The 18,115-nt window shown below is 44.7% G+C and overlaps 4 protein-coding genes across 8 annotated transcripts; 2 read left to right on the forward strand and 2 right to left on the reverse strand.

The window, feature by feature from the left end:
• Positions 1–186: 186 nt before the first annotated feature.
• Positions 187–2,752, reverse strand: LOC128310857 (uncharacterized). Its single transcript, XM_053047595.1, has 3 exons — positions 1,623–2,752; positions 1,468–1,558; positions 187–1,401 (listed from the first exon to the last, which is right to left on the reverse strand). The coding sequence occupies exons 1-3, from the start codon at positions 2,736–2,738 to the stop codon at positions 362–364; spliced, it is 2,247 nt and encodes a 748-aa protein (XP_052903555.1). The 5' UTR covers positions 2,739–2,752; the 3' UTR covers positions 187–361.
• A 464-nt stretch (positions 2,753–3,216) lies between these two features.
• On the forward strand, positions 3,217–5,877 carry LOC128297036 (GPI mannosyltransferase 3). Its single transcript, XM_053032589.1, has 3 exons — positions 3,217–3,729; positions 3,808–4,659; positions 4,724–5,877. The coding sequence occupies exons 1-3, from the start codon at positions 3,605–3,607 to the stop codon at positions 5,313–5,315; spliced, it is 1,569 nt and encodes a 522-aa protein (XP_052888549.1). The 5' UTR covers positions 3,217–3,604; the 3' UTR covers positions 5,316–5,877.
• A 595-nt stretch (positions 5,878–6,472) lies between these two features.
• On the forward strand, positions 6,473–8,846 carry LOC128299350 (uncharacterized). Its single transcript, XM_053035287.1, is given in 6 exon segments — positions 6,473–6,633; positions 6,702–6,815; positions 6,856–7,063; positions 7,121–7,252; positions 7,337–7,911; positions 8,709–8,846. Coding segments are annotated over 5 exon segments (894 nt in total). The 3' UTR covers positions 7,616–7,911; positions 8,709–8,846.
• On the reverse strand, positions 7,633–17,267 carry LOC128299349 (annexin B9). 5 transcript variants are annotated; one of them, XM_053035282.1, is made up of 6 exons: positions 17,227–17,267; positions 15,134–15,236; positions 11,920–12,402; positions 11,630–11,855; positions 11,357–11,538; positions 7,633–7,824 (listed from the first exon to the last, which is right to left on the reverse strand). In XM_053035282.1, the coding sequence occupies exons 2-6, from the start codon at positions 15,161–15,163 to the stop codon at positions 7,771–7,773; spliced, it is 975 nt and encodes a 324-aa protein (XP_052891242.1). In that variant the 5' UTR covers positions 15,164–15,236; positions 17,227–17,267; the 3' UTR covers positions 7,633–7,770. The 5 variants fall into 5 exon arrangements, with proteins under 5 accessions (XP_052891242.1, XP_052891245.1, XP_052891244.1 ...); XM_053035285.1 differs by lacking the exon at positions 7,633–7,824 and adding an exon at positions 7,849–8,248; XM_053035284.1 differs by lacking the exon at positions 7,633–7,824 and adding an exon at positions 8,345–9,190.
• Between the last annotated feature and the right edge of the window lie 848 nt (positions 17,268–18,115).

The following is an 18,115-nucleotide window of genomic DNA, read 5'->3' on the forward strand; positions in this document are numbered from 1 at the left end:
CATTAAGCTCTGAGGATTCATGAATCTTTGGAATAGAGATTTAGATTCCCTCATTCCGTGCAAAGATTCGTTCAAATTCATGATTTTGAATCATAAATACCGAACACTAGTTTCCTAAGTAGAAACCTAACTGTTCCAGCACGACGTCGCAGACAAAGAGGCAGAGGTTGAAACAAAAATGTTTGCATAAGAATGTTTATTGTAGAAATTTTCAACGATGATAGTTCAATTAAAAATGAAATGATAAATGTAACGTTAAAATGAGGAAGAAAAAAAAAGTTTAGTTTGCACCAACTAGAATGCGCGCGCACCGCACGTGGAAGCAACAATTTTGTTCATGCAGGATCGATTGAACATGCCTTCACCAACGTTTCATTTTCTTCTTCATTTTTCTGGACAACGCCGGTTGGCTTTCATAGCCTGCCGGAATAATCTGCTCAGCCATGGTGGTGGTCGTGGTGCGGAACGTTCTCGTTATACCGCTGCCAGGGTGTCGAAAACGTGGATCTCTTGGCGATTCGTACTGAAACTGCGGCAAATGCGATGACGATTGCTGGAGTTGCATGTTCCCGTAGTGTGCCTGACTGGTGCCTGCGTAAGGTTCCGAACGCTGCAGATCTATCTTAACCTGCGACAGCAGTCGCTGAGCATTGTGCTGAATCGCCGGAGTCATTCCGGCCGCAGTGGCCCGATCGTTGCGTAGCGCATGCTGTACACTTTCGATAGAACCGGCGAGCTGCCGGGTACGGATGAAACGCACGATCGCATCGATCGTTTCAATTTGGGTCGTATTCATACCGTCCAGCGAGATGACGTTCGGACCGGACAGTGGTGGACCGCTGGTTTGTACTTCTGAGTCTTTGCGCATGGCGGGAGGAATTGTTTGTGTGGATGTGGTAATGAACGTTTTGTTGTTCCGTGCGACACACTGCATACAAGCGTACCCATCCGTCTGCACAATGCGATCAATCAGATGGCGTACTTTGCCACTACCGGGTTTGGGCGACACTGTTGTGATGGCCTGAATCCGGGAAGATGACGACAATGCATCGGTTGCGGACCGATTGTTGGAATTCTGTTCGACGGCAGTAGCTGCTCTCTGCATTGTCTTTTCAAGCTGCTGCGAAACGATACCCTCGTCAAGCCCCAGCTTTTCTGTTAGCTCCTTAAGTTTTGCGTTTACATTTCGAAACGGTTGGCACAATTTGGCCTCCTTTGCGTGAGACGTAAATGGAAACAACACGTTCTGATTGTTCCAAATCAGTGGAGAACGTTCGTGTTCCCGTTTGCTGCTGGTATCGCTGCCGTAAAAGGTTGGCGGAATGTATAGGAAGCGTGCCGATTGCTTCTTCGCATCTTGCTGCTCCAGTATGGTTATGGCTTCGTTGATTCGCTTAGGAACTGAAGAAAATGATAGAGAAATTAATATTATTCAAGGACGAGAAAACGAAGACCACTTCAAAATACCTTTCGGATCGACAGGAGCAATCTGATCACTTCTGGCGGATGGCTTCATGGACAGAAAATCAGTGAAGCTGAGTTTGCCTTCGAGGAATAACTGCAACAAAAACGGGATGTTTTAAACAGTCTGCTAATATACTCCCCCTAGACAATGTTGTTACCTCTGTCGACACATCGTACTTCGGCTGATTAGGTCTATCATCATTGTCCTCAACGACAATTGTAGACATATCGTTGCCAGTATTTGCCCGATTTTCCTCTGGCTGGGTCGCTTGTGCACCCGCGGTTTGATTTGCAAACATGTTACGAAAGGCAGAAGGTGCGAATCGCAGTGCATCATCCATCATCGTTCCCGGGAGCGAATCCGCAGCAGGATACGGAACATGATTAGACAATGCCTTGGGATTACCACCCTGTCCATTGAGGAATGTACCAGCCTGGCTAAACATCTGCATAGTCATTGCCATCACCGATTGCAGCATGGTTGCTGTATCCATATTATTGTTTTTACGAGAGGATCTTCCGCGTGAATCCACCGTGCCGTGGGAATGTTCCGAGCTGCAGGAACTGGATCGTGATCGGGAGTAGGATGGGCTCCGGTGTCGGCTCCTAGAACGTGCATGCTTTCTACGCCGACGATGCGATGGACTCTTGGACGCGCTACGTGAGTGGCGCCGTGATCGACGGCCCCGCGAACGTGTTCTTCCAGCACCACGCGAATGCTGCCCGGAAGCCAGTGGTTGTTGATTCGGTACCCTGGAATGTTCCGTTCTGTGAGGTTCTATCTGTTCCTCGTCTAGAAACACCACATCACCATTATCATACGTGTTCGATGCACGCAATCGCGCCAAAGCTCTCTCGTGAATTAATGCATCAAGTTGTTGTTCTGCGGCTGGTGGCATTGGTACGATCCCGACATACGGCGAACGGTGGTTGGCATTGCCCTCAAGCAATGATTGCGTGCTTCTAGCAACGATTCGTGGATCTCGCACCGGAATCTTCTCTATCGGTCCATTAGCGCTAGAACTGCTGTGTGGCACTGCACGCCTCGACGTTGTTTCATCGCAGTCTATTGGTTGAATGTTCCAAGCATTGTTAAACTGTCTCACACGTTCCGCGTTGCGTTCCAGTTGTTCCTTCCGTAGCTTTTCCGCTATGATACGGTTCGCTTCCGCTTCGTCCACCGGCAAACAATCCATGGCCACATGCATTTCGGCCAAAAAATCCAACGGAATGCCATCGTCAATACTCATGTCGGCCGTATTGCTTGCAGCCATTTTTATACAGCAAAAGTATCACACTAAATATGCAGCCACCAGCAGAAAATTGCGCCGAGTTGTGTTTATTTTACTTGGATTTTTTTTAGCACGGTTGACAGCGGTCAAACATGCCGTTCTGTTTACGCCCGATACTTCGTTACTGTTTGCATACGCCTGGTCTAAACAAATTAGTACAAACCATTGTGTGAACGATTTCAACCATTTTCACCACACGTTTTGTGATGTTTTAGTTCAATCGCGCAGTTTTAAATATCGGAATTATAACCAGCAATCAAGCACGTGTATTTTAATTCTTCTCTTCGTGTTTTACCAATGGTAAATAATTTCTTCCCTCGATATGGTCGCATCGAAACGTGATACAAACAACCGCCATTTCCTTTTCTTTTCGTTGCATTCAACGGTTACGTCATCATCAACACACGCCGCCAGGAGGCAAAACAAAACGTCACGCACCGTAGCCGGAGTAGAGCATAAGTTTATTTTTGGTCGCGTCCGCGGACAGTGCGGACAGTTTGTGGACGTTTGTGCCGCACGCATTCCCGGAGGAGGTTAAGCGCGTTGACCAACGGGAAGTGAGTTACGCGATACTTTCAGCAGAGTGTGCAGTGTGCATCGCAAACACGTGGATCGTGCGCTGGAAGTGAAACAATAGTACACAATCGAAACCGGTAGTTTGACCGTGAACCTCCCCAACAAACCGACACATTGCGTGTATGTGTGCGTGCGCGTTGTTTGCCTCTGTTGCTCCTTCGCTGGTGGTGAAAAGGTGAAGCGCGTGTTCGAAGCCCCTTAGCGGTGGTCTCAAGTAGAAAGAATACCTTCGCAACATAAACCAGAGAGCGCTGCATCAACCATTTGAGCAAATGTGGAACAAAACGTTTTGGTTTTTCGTTGCGGTACGCGTTGCGTCAGTATTTCTCGTTGCGAGCTGGTTCGTCCCCGATGAGTACTGGCAGAGTCTCGAGGTGGCCCATCATCTCGCTTTTGGGTAGGTGTGACCCACGCTGGGGTCTCTTTCGTTTCGTTACACAAATACTTTACGTTTGTTTCTTCTTGCTATTTTCAGCTATGGCCACATGACCTGGGAATGGACGGCAGGCATTAGAAGTTACGTGTATCCGGCAGTATTTGCCGGATTGTACAAACTGTTGGCCCTGCTTGGATTAGACTCAGTGGAATTGCTAACACTGTTGCCTCGCCTATCGCAAGCATGTCTCAGCGCGTACGCGGACTACCGATTCCATGTGTGGTGCAATCGCACCAAATGGTCCACGTTTTTGCTCGCTTCCTCCTGGTGCTGGTTCTATGTAGGATCGCGCACGCTGGCCAACACGCTGGAAACCTCCCTGGCCATGATTGCGCTCAGCTATTTCCCTTGGCGCTCGGAATGTACGCGGTTCTTGTGGCCGGTGGCATTATCGTGCTATCTGCGACCGACTTCGGTCCTCCCGTGGGTACCGTTGTGTTTGTATCACATCAAAAAGTCTTCCCATCCGACTTGGGAGCTGCTGCTGAAGCGGTATCTGCTGATTGGCCTGGTGACGGGTGCGCTTTGCGTGAGCGTGGATAGTTACTTCCACGGGACGGTCGTCTTCACGTTCTACGAGTTCCTGAAGTACAACGTGCTGCAGGGTGTGGGAAGCTTCTACGGAGAGCATCCATGGTACTGGTATGTGTATGCCGGGTTGCCGACTCTGCTTGGAATCTGCCTGCTGCCATTCCTGCTGGCTTCGTACGAAACCGTACGCCATCGTAAGGTGTACAAAGAGCGGGCCATTCTGTTGCTGTCGGTGTTTTTCACGGTGGCGGTGTATTCGTTACTGTCCCACAAAGAGTTCCGCTTCCTGCTTCCGGTGTTGCCGTTGTGTTTGTTCATTACGGCGGATTATCTCGTTCGTTGGAGCCGTAAAGCTTCCAGGTGAGGTGCTTGTACAGGACCCACGCAGACATCGATCTAATTAACTTAATGTTCTATTTTGCAGTAAATTGATTTGGTTTACCGCACTGTTGATCGTGTCGGTAAATGGGTTGATGGCGGGTTATACCGGGCTTGTACATCAGCGCGGCACGCTGGACGTGATGCCTTACCTTGCTTCCACCGCAAAGGACTATCGGGACGAGTTTAACAATCCCGCGAAAATGTTCTTCCTGATGCCCTGTCATTCGACACCGTTCTACAGCCACGTGCATCAAAATGTGACAATGCGTTTCCTGCACTGCGAACCAAATCTGACCGACCAGCAGAACTACCTCGACGAAGCGGATCAGTTTTACGCTAATCCGATGAGCTGGATACGCAAGAACTTGCCGGTGCATCCGCTCAGCGCTTTACCTACGCATGTCGTTGCGTTCGATGTGCTCGAACCGCAGATCAAAGATTTCCTCTCGATTTACCAGGAAAAAGCCTCGTTCTTCCACACCGACTATCCGGCGGGACGTGTCGGAGGATATGTGAAGGTGTTTGAGCGATTCGATCGGAATGCAGCAGCCGGCGCTAGTAGCACCACCACGACCACCCCAACGACCAGTGATCCTTCCCTGGAAGACGATTACGAACCTGAGTACAATCCGTAATAATTCGGACCGGTTAGCACAAGCACAATCAAACATTAATCGCACTGGTTTCTTAAATTTTTTTGCTAATTTTATCATATTTCCCCTAACTAAATTTGTCAATCATAACGCAATGTTTGTGTTCTACGTGCAACGACTAGGTAGGAACCACAAACGTTTGTTTTGTAATAGTAATTTAAAAGCGGTTAGTTTAACGGCAATCGCTCATCATACGGTGTGGCTAAAAAGTACAAAATGTACTTTAATTTTACGATTTCTTATGCAATGTTTTGCGAATTTGTGTAATACTTAGCTTTTAATTGAACGTATGTAGGCTTCCTTTTACTGTGTCCCAACATAGTTTTACAAAGTAGTTTGATTGGAATTGAGTTCCGTTGCGCGTTTTGCCCCCTTTCTGTAGCGGTGAGAGGAATAGAGAGATTAGATGTTTGACTATCACTGCCACACGTTTTACGAGTGAACAATTATAGATTGCCCGCGTGTTCTGTCGACAGCGCATAATCGTCGCTGTCGCTTTATGGTCAATTATATTTTTCTAGGGAATGTTGTGCAAACTTAATAAAATTCGATTTTCTAACTAAATAATACTGTGATATTGTTTTTTTTTTTCAAAGTTCAGATATTCTTTCGTTAGTTTATATATTCTATCTAAATACATAAACTTTGTGAACCATCGGGCTATGTCTTTTACATATTATTGATCATTTTTAAATCAAATCATAGACGGTTGCTTTGATTTTGGCAAACACGAAATTGCAACCGTTTATGCCAGCCTTGACGATCTTTGACAGTTCCATTTTGCCGGTCTTTCTGCGAGTTTGACGTTCTTGTTTACAAATAGTTCGCCGGAAAAACGCGCTCGTGCATTTCACCGTATTCCAGTGTATGAAAAGCTAAAATGTGTCTATACCGGTGTTAAAAGTGTTTAAAGTGAGTGTGTTGTGATGAAATTTTAAAAGTATATTGCTTAGAACTAGTGTAGAGTGTACAAGTGTGAGCTTGGTACGTTTTGTACTTGTTCCTGTATCGCGTAAGCCCCCTAACCGACTTTCTCGTAGGTAGAGCAACATGTTAAGACTCTTACAGCCGCAAAATAAGGGACGCCGGACATCAAAAGGGACACGATCCGCTAAGAAATCATTCTTGTGTTTCAGCCCATGTTTAAAAGATCAGCTCTCGATTTGTGGAAGGAAGAGGAGAACCGAACCGGGCTGGTGATGTTCTGCAAAGATTTGGATCTTGCGCTCGGTAGTGGCATTTCCGAGGGCATGATCACTGAATTGTGCGGACCTCCCGGTAGTGGGAAAACACAACTGTGGTATGAATTGCCCATTAAAAGGTTATTAAAATGTTGTGCATTTGAAGTAAAAGTATCTTCTATGCTAGCTTGCAGCTTTCGGTAAACGTACAAATACCTCGACAGCTCGGAGGCTTGCAAGGACGAGCTGCTTATCTGGATACTAATTACGGATTTTGCCCGCAGCGAGTGCGAGATAAACAGTTTATTAAGTTAATGTAAATTATGATTAAGCATCCCCAGCTAATATTTTGTTACAGAAATGGCCCAAGCATGCCATACCCATTGTACGAACATTGCGCTACTGCACAAACTTAATCCGGACGAAATAATGGCCGGCTTTTCGGAAGCGACCGCTCTAGATGGTATCCTCTATTCACACGTGACAAATTGTACGCAAATTCTGGAAGCAATAGCCATCCTGCAGAACAAACTTTACGACGGTGAGAAGGTAGGTGTGTTCTATTGTGATGCTGTACAATTGTTTAATGTTTGAACCATCTTGCAGATTAAACTGATCATACTTGATTCACTTTCGTTTCTCATACGGAATACGATCACACGCTCGATGAAGCGCGTCAAGCGGCTCCACGAAATACTTACCCCGTTGCATAAACTCGCCTATAAATTCGGTTGTGTGGTAAGTAGAATAAATCGATTTGATCCCTTTCTTTCGATCTCGAAATAATAAATCCGTTTTCTTCCTGCTTCCCTGCATCGGAAGGTTATTGTTACGAACGACGTGACGACACGCATTTCGGATTCGGACTCATTCGAACGTACGGAAACACCACAGATAGTGGCCGCACTGGGTGGCAGCCATACGCACAAGATTAATCAACGAATACTTCTCGGGCGAGATGAAAGTAACTACGATTCCCATACTCAACACCAACCAAACTATGTGGCGTCCATAGAAAAGGGACACTTTCTGCCACACATTGCGGTACCGTTTCGTATCGAGACGGCGGGCATTAGAGGTATCAGCAAGCGAGAAGTTTAAAAGCAACGGATAAACGATTCCACAAAAGAGCATGAGAAACATTTATTAATGCACTGGGTGAGTGAACTTAAGCTATCAAACCGGTGCAGACCCTGAAACATTGCAGAGATGAATCTCCTAAAACAGGCAACCTTGCGAGCGTACCACAACATGATTCAATAGGCTGTTAGAGTGACCAACACATCACGATAGTCACCACTCAGATCGTCCTGCAAGGAATAAATGTTCGATCAACAAACGATTTGGTGCTGTGTGGTGCACATGAAATTGCGGGCAAGGAGCCAATCGACGTAAAGGTGGGAAATTATGACACACACACATAATCATTCTATCACTCTGCACCTATTTAGCAAACAACAAAGCACGATTGTTATGGATTTTCCATTTTAATTAGCTCTGCATTATAACCAACGAGTATTAACGTTTTCGCATCATCAAACACACGGAAGGCGCAAGGAACGTTTTGAGAAGTAGCTGTAGTGCATTACACCATAATACGAGTAGCTGTGTTTTACGAAGAACTCTTTTAGCAAGCCGTTAGTGCACTCGAATACACTGGGGGTATGAGGGAGATATGATTTAATAAGTGGCAAGTTCAGCAAGCAAGTTGCCAAGATCGCTTCCAATATCGTCCTGGAAGAAGAGAGATTGGAGAACAAAGCGCACGTTTAAATTCGCTGGCCGGGGATTTGTTAGCATGCTGTTGCGTGTATTGATTAGTTATCGAATGCTAATATTAAATGTGATGTCCATGATTAACATTAACGGAAACAACAAGATATACTTTATAGTAAACATCGAGTATATATTTATCCAATAACGTGTGAATTGCTTTGACATTCGTGTTACACTTTAAGAGCCGTGTGTACCGGAGATAAAATCACAATGTACCAAAAAAAAAGGCAAAACCCCACAAAAAGACGCGCAATAAGAAGAAGGGTTTTTGTTTGTTTGCTTTAAAGGAAAATTTTAAAATATTGCGTTGTCCATTTAGAAGTATTTAACTGCGTGCGCACCAACTAACATTATCTTCTCGCCCTTTTTGTTACGATTTTTGACATTTTGCTTCTTTATAAATGCATACTGTTTGCAGGTTGCACTTAGAACGAGGCCAATGTAGCCAGGAGGTCGCCAAGATCCCCTCCGACATCCTCCTGCGAAAGAGATGGACGGTTTTTTGGGCCCAAAAACAACAGACATGAGAAAACGGGGAATACCTGTATACCTGTAAGGCACTAAACTAGCTTCCCGGACCCGAATATGGTGCAATAATACCAGCAACACCAGTGACAGAGAATTGGACCCGGGACCCATTGCATCCAACACACTTGATCAAACGAACGTAAGGAACGTGGGTAAGCATTTTGTTTTCTTTAAAACACAACTAACTCTTGGAATGTAGCGGAATGTAGCGATCTTCTTGCATCTACGAAGATCATCACATCACATCACCAACGATAAGATCGTTGCGATTAGAAGTGTGTGCGTGTTTAAGGTTTTGGGGGAAGAGGAAATGGTATTTTAGTAAGCGGCCAAGTGGTACAGCAAATTAGCATTATCGCCTCCAAGATCCTCCTGTAGGGTACCGCGTACAAAACACACAAAAATGGGGAGTAGGGGCGTGGGTACAATATAAAAACGGGACGAAAAAGAGAGAAAAAAGAGAAAAAACACTCAATTTAATTGGCAGTACGGTTGGTTGCATTAATGTTAACGGTGTGTTAAACGATCCGCGGTACCAAGGCTTGAGCGGTATATTATTAATCCTTTTGCATATTAGTAATAAGGCACATGCTGCTACAGCGAACGATGAACGTTCTTATACGTTTAAACACACATAGAAAAAGCGAAATAAAGTTCCAACACACCGTGAGGCACACACTGAAAGAGGGATTACAATGGGAAGATAATGTAGAACATAGAAATTTCCTTTTTTTCTCACGATGAACTGAAGGCGTGTGTTCACATTTAAGATTTATTGAACTGCTTAATCCTGCACACGGGTGGAAAAGTACTTAAATTTTGCGTCACACAACTCTGCTACTACTACTACTACTAGCCACAGTGAGCAATAGCTTTTTTTGCGTGCAAATTAGGTAAACCAAAAATTGAACTGCTTTTTCTCTGCTTTATATTGGCTTATACAAGCGGTACAATATAGGTAGGTGTGGGTGGCATACAGATATATTTCGTCAAAGCACATGATTATACAATTCTAAATAAACAACACCTGTGTACAGAACAGAGCAAACACTGTGCGAAAGACAAAATATGCATTTTAAAGTATAAATGAACCCTGTTTAGGAGCAGTAAGAGCAGAAAAGCTTTTCGTTATGGAATTTACGGTGGTTTTTGGGAGACGAGGGCATAAACGTTTTGTTTGCAAACAAAACTAAAACCCTCACACAGAGAGATAAGAATATGTTGTGATGTGAGATTACGTGTCACTCGTGTTGGCAACCGTTTTAATAGTGATGCAATTCGAGATAGTCTATTGAGATGCTTGATGTTAAAAAAAAGTTACATTAAAACTCTCTCTCTTGTTAACTGTTCATCGGTAGAATCGATGTTGGCAGCGGTAAATGGTAGAAAACAGGCCTATCTATTATAACCGTCGGAGAACATGCCGTTCCTAACAAACAATTCTGTCCACATTCTTCGTTCCTATTACTTAGTGAGGTTGGCGGTGTTTGCAATTTGCTTTGCTTTAGTAGGCACAACTTATGACAAAACGTTCACCGGTAGCCGGAAATTGCCAACAGAGCGCGCTTGTAATCGCCCGATGTGTCACCCTGGAAAAACAGCAGCAGTAGTAAAACGGATTGTTTTTTTTCTTGCATTGAAGCAATATACAATTTGTTCATTCAATAAGCAATTTTTGGGGGGGAGGGTGGTGGACATTTTGAAGTAGTGAGATCGCGCGTTGCAGCAGCTGCTAGCGTAATATGTTGCTTCAATAAGGAACGTTGGGATCATATTGTGACAATGATGGGGCCAATTAACGAGGGGATAACACTTAAGCGATTTAACGCCAATGAAATGCAAACACACACACGCACGATTTTTGTCGTCTGGAAGGTCGTTTTGTCGTCCGTTGCGTGATTTAAAAGCGGCAGAGTCCAAATGGTTCTAAAGCAGCATATTTTATAGCGCACGCAATCGGAACACACATTGATTGTAACATGTAACGTATGCAACTAACTACTTTTAACGATTATTTATCATACCGAATAGCGAACATATAAAAAAGAGACTTTTGAAACAAAATAACAGCGCTCTAAAATCATAACCCGGCTGATGTTTGATGGGAAACGCGAAAATACTCGTTGGTAGAGATAAAGAATAGGTCGAAATAGAGGCATTTGACCCATTTTGAGCTTGTTTGCTGATTGTTAAAACACATTTTTTATCATTCTGATCTGTTATCTACACACTCGAGAAAAGAGGCGTAAGTGTAGCCAATAGTTGGTAGTTGGTGTGTCAAATGAGCAGAGTAAGGGGAGTAAGTGCGTATTCCGGCGGCGTATCGTAGCCGTTTTCCGAATGTCGTTTTATAAAACGGTGTCAAAATGATGCGAATGAATGTGTATCGGGTGAAGGAAAGTAGCAGAAATGTCACACAATGTATGAGTGTAAGCAACATATAGAAAGAGGATCGCGTTAGTTTGATCTCGGTTTTGGTGTTTGGGAGCGCATTAGACTTTACGGAGGAAGATCGATCGGTAAGGAAATGGGACGTACCTTAATCCACGACTCGAGCGACTTGCCGTACATCTCCTGGAACGCTTCCTTGATGTCGCCCAGATCGATCTCCGATCGGCTGACGATGATGCGGATCAGCGTCTTATCGTTGGTGCCGAGCCCGGCCATCGAGTTGTGCAGACGCTTGGCAAAGTACTGGACTTTCGAGCGAACGCAGCGTACTGTTTGATGGGGAGGGGTAATAAGCAGTGCTGATTAGTCTTAATGATCCACTACGTTATCGTCTTGACCTTGGCACAAAACTCCACTTACCGATAGCCTTGAAGCCCTCCTCGATAGCACCGCTGAATTCGCGCTTGACCGCATCCTCGACCGGGTGGCCGGCAAGGCTTTCGTAGATGTCAAATACGGCACGCAGCTGCTGGTACGAGCGGGTCACCAGAATCTGATTAAACACGGACTCGTCCGTACCCCATTGGCCCTCGCCAGCTTCGTACAGTGCCTGTGCATCGGCTGCCGCTGCACCCTCATCGACGCCCTAAGGAGGAGACACAACAAGCTCCAGTGAGTACTTGGCGCGATGGTTTCCATAAACGACTTACATTGTTCTCGTCACGGTTACCCTGCACCAGCGACACACAGAGCCGCTTGAACGCTCCGCTAGTGTCACCCTTCAGATCCGACTCGAGCGAAACGTTGTACATCTGCTCGTAGAACTCGGCGATCGTGCGGATGCCGTAGTTCGACAGCGTGCACAGAATCTCGATGATCGCCTCCTCGTCCGTACCGATGCCCGAGATCGCATCGTGCAGCTCCTTCGCGTAGAACTGGGGCAACGGTGTCATCAGCGCGAGTATCACATCCTCAAACTTGCCACCGAGCTCCGACTTCAGATCGCTGATCAGATCCTTACCGAAGGAGGTCTTGAACGCTTGGGCGATCTCCAGACGCTGGACGATACCGCGACGGGCCAGCACCTCGATGATGGCCTTCTCGTCGGTGCCGAATCCCTTCATCGCGGTACGGAGCGTGCCGGCATCCTCGTTCGCATCGAACGGATCGGCCGGGTAGACGGTCGGTGTGCACTGCAGGAGGAAATCAATTTGGGGAAAAAACGGGGTTACTAAACATTTCACTTGCGCACTGTTATCTAAAGAATTCGTGCCGTTTTTAAGTACAATCATCATACCGTGCGAAACTTGCATTACAACGCTTTTCTAATTTATCTTCGTTCAGGGTTCCCCACTCACCGGTACCTCAACGCATTCTCGTTCCTTCCGCTCTTCCTCCTCTTCGTCGGACGAATCGGACACGCTGCTGCCTATCGAATCGAACTGATCGTACACATACCCACCGGAACCACCCCCATGGCGTGGACCGCGCAACATAATGCGCGTTCTTTGCACGAGTTGGCTGCAGGAACTATTCAGTGTCTGCATGTGTCAGAACGTTCAGTGTTATTCAGTAGCGAGTGTGGCCTCTAATAGCTTGGGTGGGGAATTTTGGAATATTAGGGAATTCCATTATGTGCATTCTATGCAAACTAACGAATCATTCCCATTCCGTACCACAATTACTGCATGACGATGATAAATGATCGTTCGGGCGCTTTATCGGTGGTATTGACACTTTCCTTTTTTGTGAAAGTTTTGGTAGTCATACACCACACAATGCTACTACTCAATATGATCTACAAAAATGGACTACAACTATTATGTCCGTAAGGCAACAACAAAAAACAAACGATATCATTACGCGCACGTTCCTACAACTCATTGTGTGGTGAATATTTTACCAGCACAAATTGGTATCACACGAAAGCTCTGTAGGCTTAAATTGGGGTCAAATTGTGGGTTTCCCACACCGCATTTCCCAATACTTATTACGAACCATGGCTGGCAATGGCTGGGACTACAAAACGTTCGCGTGTGGTATTGATTATTTCCGCCAACCTTCATTCACACTTTCCCTTTCATTGGGATTGGGCTTATCAAAACCCCGCTTTTCACACAGTCCATATGGGCCCTTTTTGCGGCCCAGAAGGAAAAGCCCATCGAAAATAATCGATAGGAAGCCACGGTCCACTGTCACACACCTATTGTGTGCTGTACCACAGCAAATAGTGAGCTATTTCCTGTAAAACATCCGTAGGAAGATGGTGTTGTTAAGACAGCGAGACTTAATGCCGTAACATCCACCGAAAGGTCACCGTGTGCTTTTGGTGTGACACGGAAGCTTTACGGTTTAATTGTTCTTAGCGTACGACGGAGAACTTAGATTGTCATACGATTGGAAGAGAACTGCGAATGATGGAGAATGAATGTGTTGACCGTGCCTGTGTCAATGCCGTAGTATGGAGGTAGTTCACGTTCAAGGTTTACCAGAGGTAGGACCGAGTTTGGGGATGAAATGGAGAAGGAAAAGAACAATTTTTAGGATGGTTCGTAGTTGAAGAATTTGTTGCTGACGGGGGGAGTCAGATAGTTATGACTGTTTGGCTTTGGATTACAGCGCATTACGATTCGTCATATATCATATGTTTGTGATGATATAAAATTATAGAAGATGATTCACCGAGTTCGTGTTTGTTGCGGTAAATTATGATACATCGCCAGTGCGTGACGGAATTGTAAATATTGTAGCTCTATTCTGCGATAGACAGAATAGTTGTAAATAATATTACTGTTGATTTAATTTTACATACAATCAAAATATGTTTAATGACTGTTATCGTTTTGTCGAACAGTACTTTATATTTTGCATATTGTTGTGGACACTTTTACTCATCCATCCCCCCTCTTAAACAACTCCCTGGAGTGATGGTGGTTCCTGGCACTTTGGCGGTTTAGTAATGCTATCCCCATTATGGCATTATGACATCCCACACCCAGTGGATTATCCTGCCATCTATCATTGGCGCCATGCTGGCTAGACGCACACAACCACGACGCTGCGGAAGGAAGGACACACAAATCTGCTAATGTGTTCGTCTTCCAGTTCCGATCGCATCCATGCGCATTTCGTTATACCCCGGGTCAGGGCGGGAATGTGATGAAGGCCGCGGCTTCATCGAGCGACAATGCCGGCGATGATGTCATGCTTTGAGAATTGCTGTGTCAAGGCGTACTATGGGCCCTAGAGAGGGCTTGGCAGATCTCACATCTACTATACCCACCCACCAACGGGCAGATAGCATTGATTCAATTGTGTGCAATATGAAATTGTTGATGAAAACAGATCCTAATCAAGCGGGGGTAGATGATTGTGATTAAAAATCAGCTGTTTCAATTACTTTGCTTGTTATCAATCAGCTGCGTTGATAACGAGTTATTCCCGCTCGCTACAGCTAAGAGTATAGAATGTAATATTTAAGATGATTGGTCACTAGGAAAACTGATGCTGACTGGCGTTGAATATGGCAAATTCTTCAATGCGGTTTAAACAATACGTCATGCAAGCATGAGGTGTTCTGGTAGTCATCTAATCACACTGCCGTAACCGTGCTAAGTATCTCACCGCCAAGTAGAACGTGGGTGAGAGTGGTTCGTACGAGTTGGGCAGAACAAAAAAAAAACAATCGATAGTATTGTGTACATCGCTATATAAATATAGGTGCATTTAGCTGCATTGTTTCGTGTATTGGTATGAGAATGTTACCACAGCTCTACCCACTCTAAGCGATGATGCACGTAGAAGACTGCATTGACTGCATGCAATGCGATCGTTTCGCATATTAACTACTGGTGATTCAGAATGCACTTGAACACTTTTTCGTCGAACGAGACGAGAGACGACAGTTTTGCGGGACATACTTACTTGGAATGGATAATACTGGGACGAGCTCATTTTGACGATCGGATGTATTCCGTTTATTAGTTTACTCGGGAGCTTAGTTAGCTTTCAGTGGTAGCAGGATAACCTACGGAAATAAAGATAAGACAACAAAATAGAGACAAAGAGACACTAAGGGAGAATAGTTAAAATAGGGGTGGAAAATAGTAGCAGCAGCAGTTATAGCATATTTAGCCGGCCGAAATAAAATGGGTTGAAAGATTTCACTTGACTTTCCCCTTTACGCGCGGAAGTTTTAGGGTTGGTGCTGCGTGCGTTGGAGCATCACCAACGCGGTGTGAGAATAAGGTTAGCCGTCATTGGCAAACAACATGGGCTCCAAAGGGGCATCAGTGTGTGTTTGTGTGCCCACAGGTTAGACGCATTGTAATATAAGAAGAATGCAGAACAGTAGAGACAACACGCTTCATCATTCAACGTGAGTCTCACCTTTCCACCGTTCCGCCCACGTGACTGTGTGTTGTGGCCCACGGGTTTGGTCAACGGCGGCATGTCGGCTGCATAACACTTTACCATCAAACGCTATCCACCCTTTAAATGCTTACTGCAGTAAGAATAATAAACTTCTCGTATGTGGCAGGGTTGGGTAATTGTGGCATTCGAAGTGAATAATAATGATATATATGTGGTAATGTCTATCCACCAGACAGATCCATTGGGGTAGAAACCCAGTTTTGTACTGAAGTGAATTGAGCTCTGCTAAACGCAAAACTTCTATCGTGCAATCGGATCTTCACAGCAAAGCAAGACTTTTTCAAAGTAGAAACAAAAAGTACGCGGAATGATCTCATCCCTCACGGTGATGGTTGTCCGCTGCTTGCCGCCAGCATCAGGGCGCTCAGGCGTTTGTGTTCGTGATGTGCTAATTGTGTACATGTTTTACACCTTACCTATACTAGCGATCGGTTGAATTAGTTTTTACGGCACTAACGCTGACGGTTTATTATTGAATAAACAGCAAATACGCTCCGTTGTGGTGCTGGAGGAAACGTACAATCCACTCTAATAATAAACCACCACATCTGTTACTGCTCTGAGCGTTGTAGCAGCATGTGGATCCGTCGTGGTGGAATTCAAAAGACGTACAGTTGCTTTATGCAAAAACCACTCCCTTCGATCTTCATTTCACGTGACACGTGGCCAAGAGTACTTAAGCAGAAGACCGGAGCCGCTTGGGAGTAGTGTCACCGGAGAAAGCCACTGCAATCTCGGAATGTGTGAACCGAAGTGTATGTGTGTCGCTTTTTTCTTTTGGGGGGAAAGAAAGTATGCACAGTGTACCATCCGAACCATCATCGTTAAATTTAGCTAGCAACCGTGAAAAGGTTCACCGCCTGTTTTGAACCGCACACACATCGTTTGGCGCTGCATGCACACAAGCGAAAACATCGATCTGTAAGCCGCTCTGTACCACTTGACCGGCATTAAATTTTGGTTCTACTGTGGCGATGTGTGTTGGTGGAGGTGTTTTTGATTGTATCAAAATATGCGAACAGAACATAAAGGCAAGCACACGAAAATCAACTTCTCGATGATGTTGACCATCCGACCTTCCGACCCTCCGCTTTCGGTCGTTGCGTGCCGGGTGGAATGCTTCATTTTGATGTGTTTCTTCATTTTTGCTCATTGCTTCTCATTGCCTCTTTGCAGATACGAGTCGCCAAATACGCGCATTAGCAGCGGCAGGAAAAGAGATGGAAGTCGAAAAAGAATTCACTGCGTCCAACTTTGGACTTGGAATACTGTTGCCAATTCGGAAAGACGCCGATTCGCACACACATGGGAATTTCTTCTTGGTCTCTTCTTATAACCGGCCATAACCGGCTTTTCAATTGATGCCACGGGGTGTCCAAATGAAGATTATTGCATGTGCCAGACCACAGAAAATGTTGGGGACAGCACACGCCAGCACAGCAAACAACCAACCAACCGAACTGCTTTACTGCTAACAGTGCGTGCGTAATACAACACAAACAAACTAAAGGAAAAAGATGTGCTAAATGCTATAAAAAAACACACTTTCACAAACACTTTACTTAGCTCTACGGAATACTAACCGCACGCAACGACGAACCTGGTGCAACTGAACTTGTTTTTCATCGGTGGAGCTCATCTAACTGGGGGCTCCCTACTTTAATTGGATACGCGTAAGTATGTATGTGTGGTAACACAGTGGGCCAGTAGCGCACAATTAGAACCATTGTTTTACCTTTTTACATGTGTTTTTTTATGTTTTAGTCTCTATTGTAACGTACCTCAATTAACTGAAAATTAACTAATAATTTTGAAATTATCAGTTTTTTTTATTGTTTGCATTTTTTTACATGAAGTATCAACGATAATATATACTATTCATGTAAAACATATGATAATGTAAAGTTATTCCACACTCACCTACAATTTTTCAATGCTCTTGTAAACATTTTTCCATTTTAAAATGGTTTTACAAATATTATTGTTCAATTTGATGTTCGTAGTTTTTCTTCTTTTTGCCCACTGTCCCGTTGAGTTCCTGTATTACTAATACATAGAGCAACATGGCTCACTGCTGTAAACCTTTGCAGCTTTATCCATTTTTTCATCCAAACGTTTTATCCAACTGGTTTTGGTAGATAAAAAGAGATACATGTAAGCGGCCGGCGTTTGCTTTAATTCCTAATGCCAAGATAATGCATAGATTACTTAACATAAATGCAAAAATTTGAAGCAACTCTCGAGCACACGTAGAAGAGGCATGAAGAGTCGTTTAATTTTGAACTGTACATGAATGTGGATAGCGTATGAACGATGTATATAGCATCTTTGAATCATTTATTTTTTAGTGGAACTCGTGCATGATTCATCTGGTGACGAAGGTTACATAGCAACTTAATAGCTCCATCAACAAACTACCCGTGACGTTACCTTACCTTACCTTACCAACACCATTCGTCATCATTCGTATTA

This window comes from Anopheles moucheti, chromosome 2 (genome assembly GCF_943734755.1).
Source record: "Anopheles moucheti chromosome 2, idAnoMoucSN_F20_07, whole genome shotgun sequence".
In the NCBI taxonomy this organism is placed as follows: domain Eukaryota; kingdom Metazoa; phylum Arthropoda; class Insecta; order Diptera; family Culicidae; genus Anopheles; species Anopheles moucheti.

Bases quoted from the DNA above. Each gene is read 5' to 3' on its own strand.
- LOC128299349 (XM_053035281.1), bottom strand. From the start codon at position 15,163: ATGAGCTCGTCCCAGTATTATCCATTCCAA. The intron at 11,856-11,919 runs GTAAGTCGTTTA...TCTCCTCCTTAG, and splicing joins GTAACCGTGACGAGAACAAT to GGCGTCGATGAGGGTGCAGC. The intron at 11,539-11,629 runs GTAAGTGGAGTT...CCCATCAAACAG, and splicing joins GGAGGGCTTCAAGGCTATCG to TACGCTGCGTTCGCTCGAAA.
- LOC128310857 (XM_053047595.1), bottom strand. From the start codon at position 2,738: ATGGCTGCAAGCAATACGGCCGACATGAGTATTGACGATGGCATTCCG. The intron at 1,559-1,622 runs GTAACAACATTG...TTTTTGTTGCAG, and splicing joins AGTACGATGTGTCGACAGAG to TTATTCCTCGAAGGCAAACT. The intron at 1,402-1,467 runs GTATTTTGAAGT...CATTTTCTTCAG, and splicing joins TGCTCCTGTCGATCCGAAAG to TTCCTAAGCGAATCAACGAA.
- LOC128297036 (XM_053032589.1), top strand. From the start codon at position 3,605: ATGTGGAACAAAACGTTTTGGTTTTTCGTTGCGGTACGCGTTGCGTCA. The intron at 3,730-3,807 runs GTAGGTGTGACC...TGCTATTTTCAG, and splicing joins GCCCATCATCTCGCTTTTGG to CTATGGCCACATGACCTGGG. The intron at 4,660-4,723 runs GTGAGGTGCTTG...TCTATTTTGCAG, and splicing joins TGGAGCCGTAAAGCTTCCAG to TAAATTGATTTGGTTTACCG.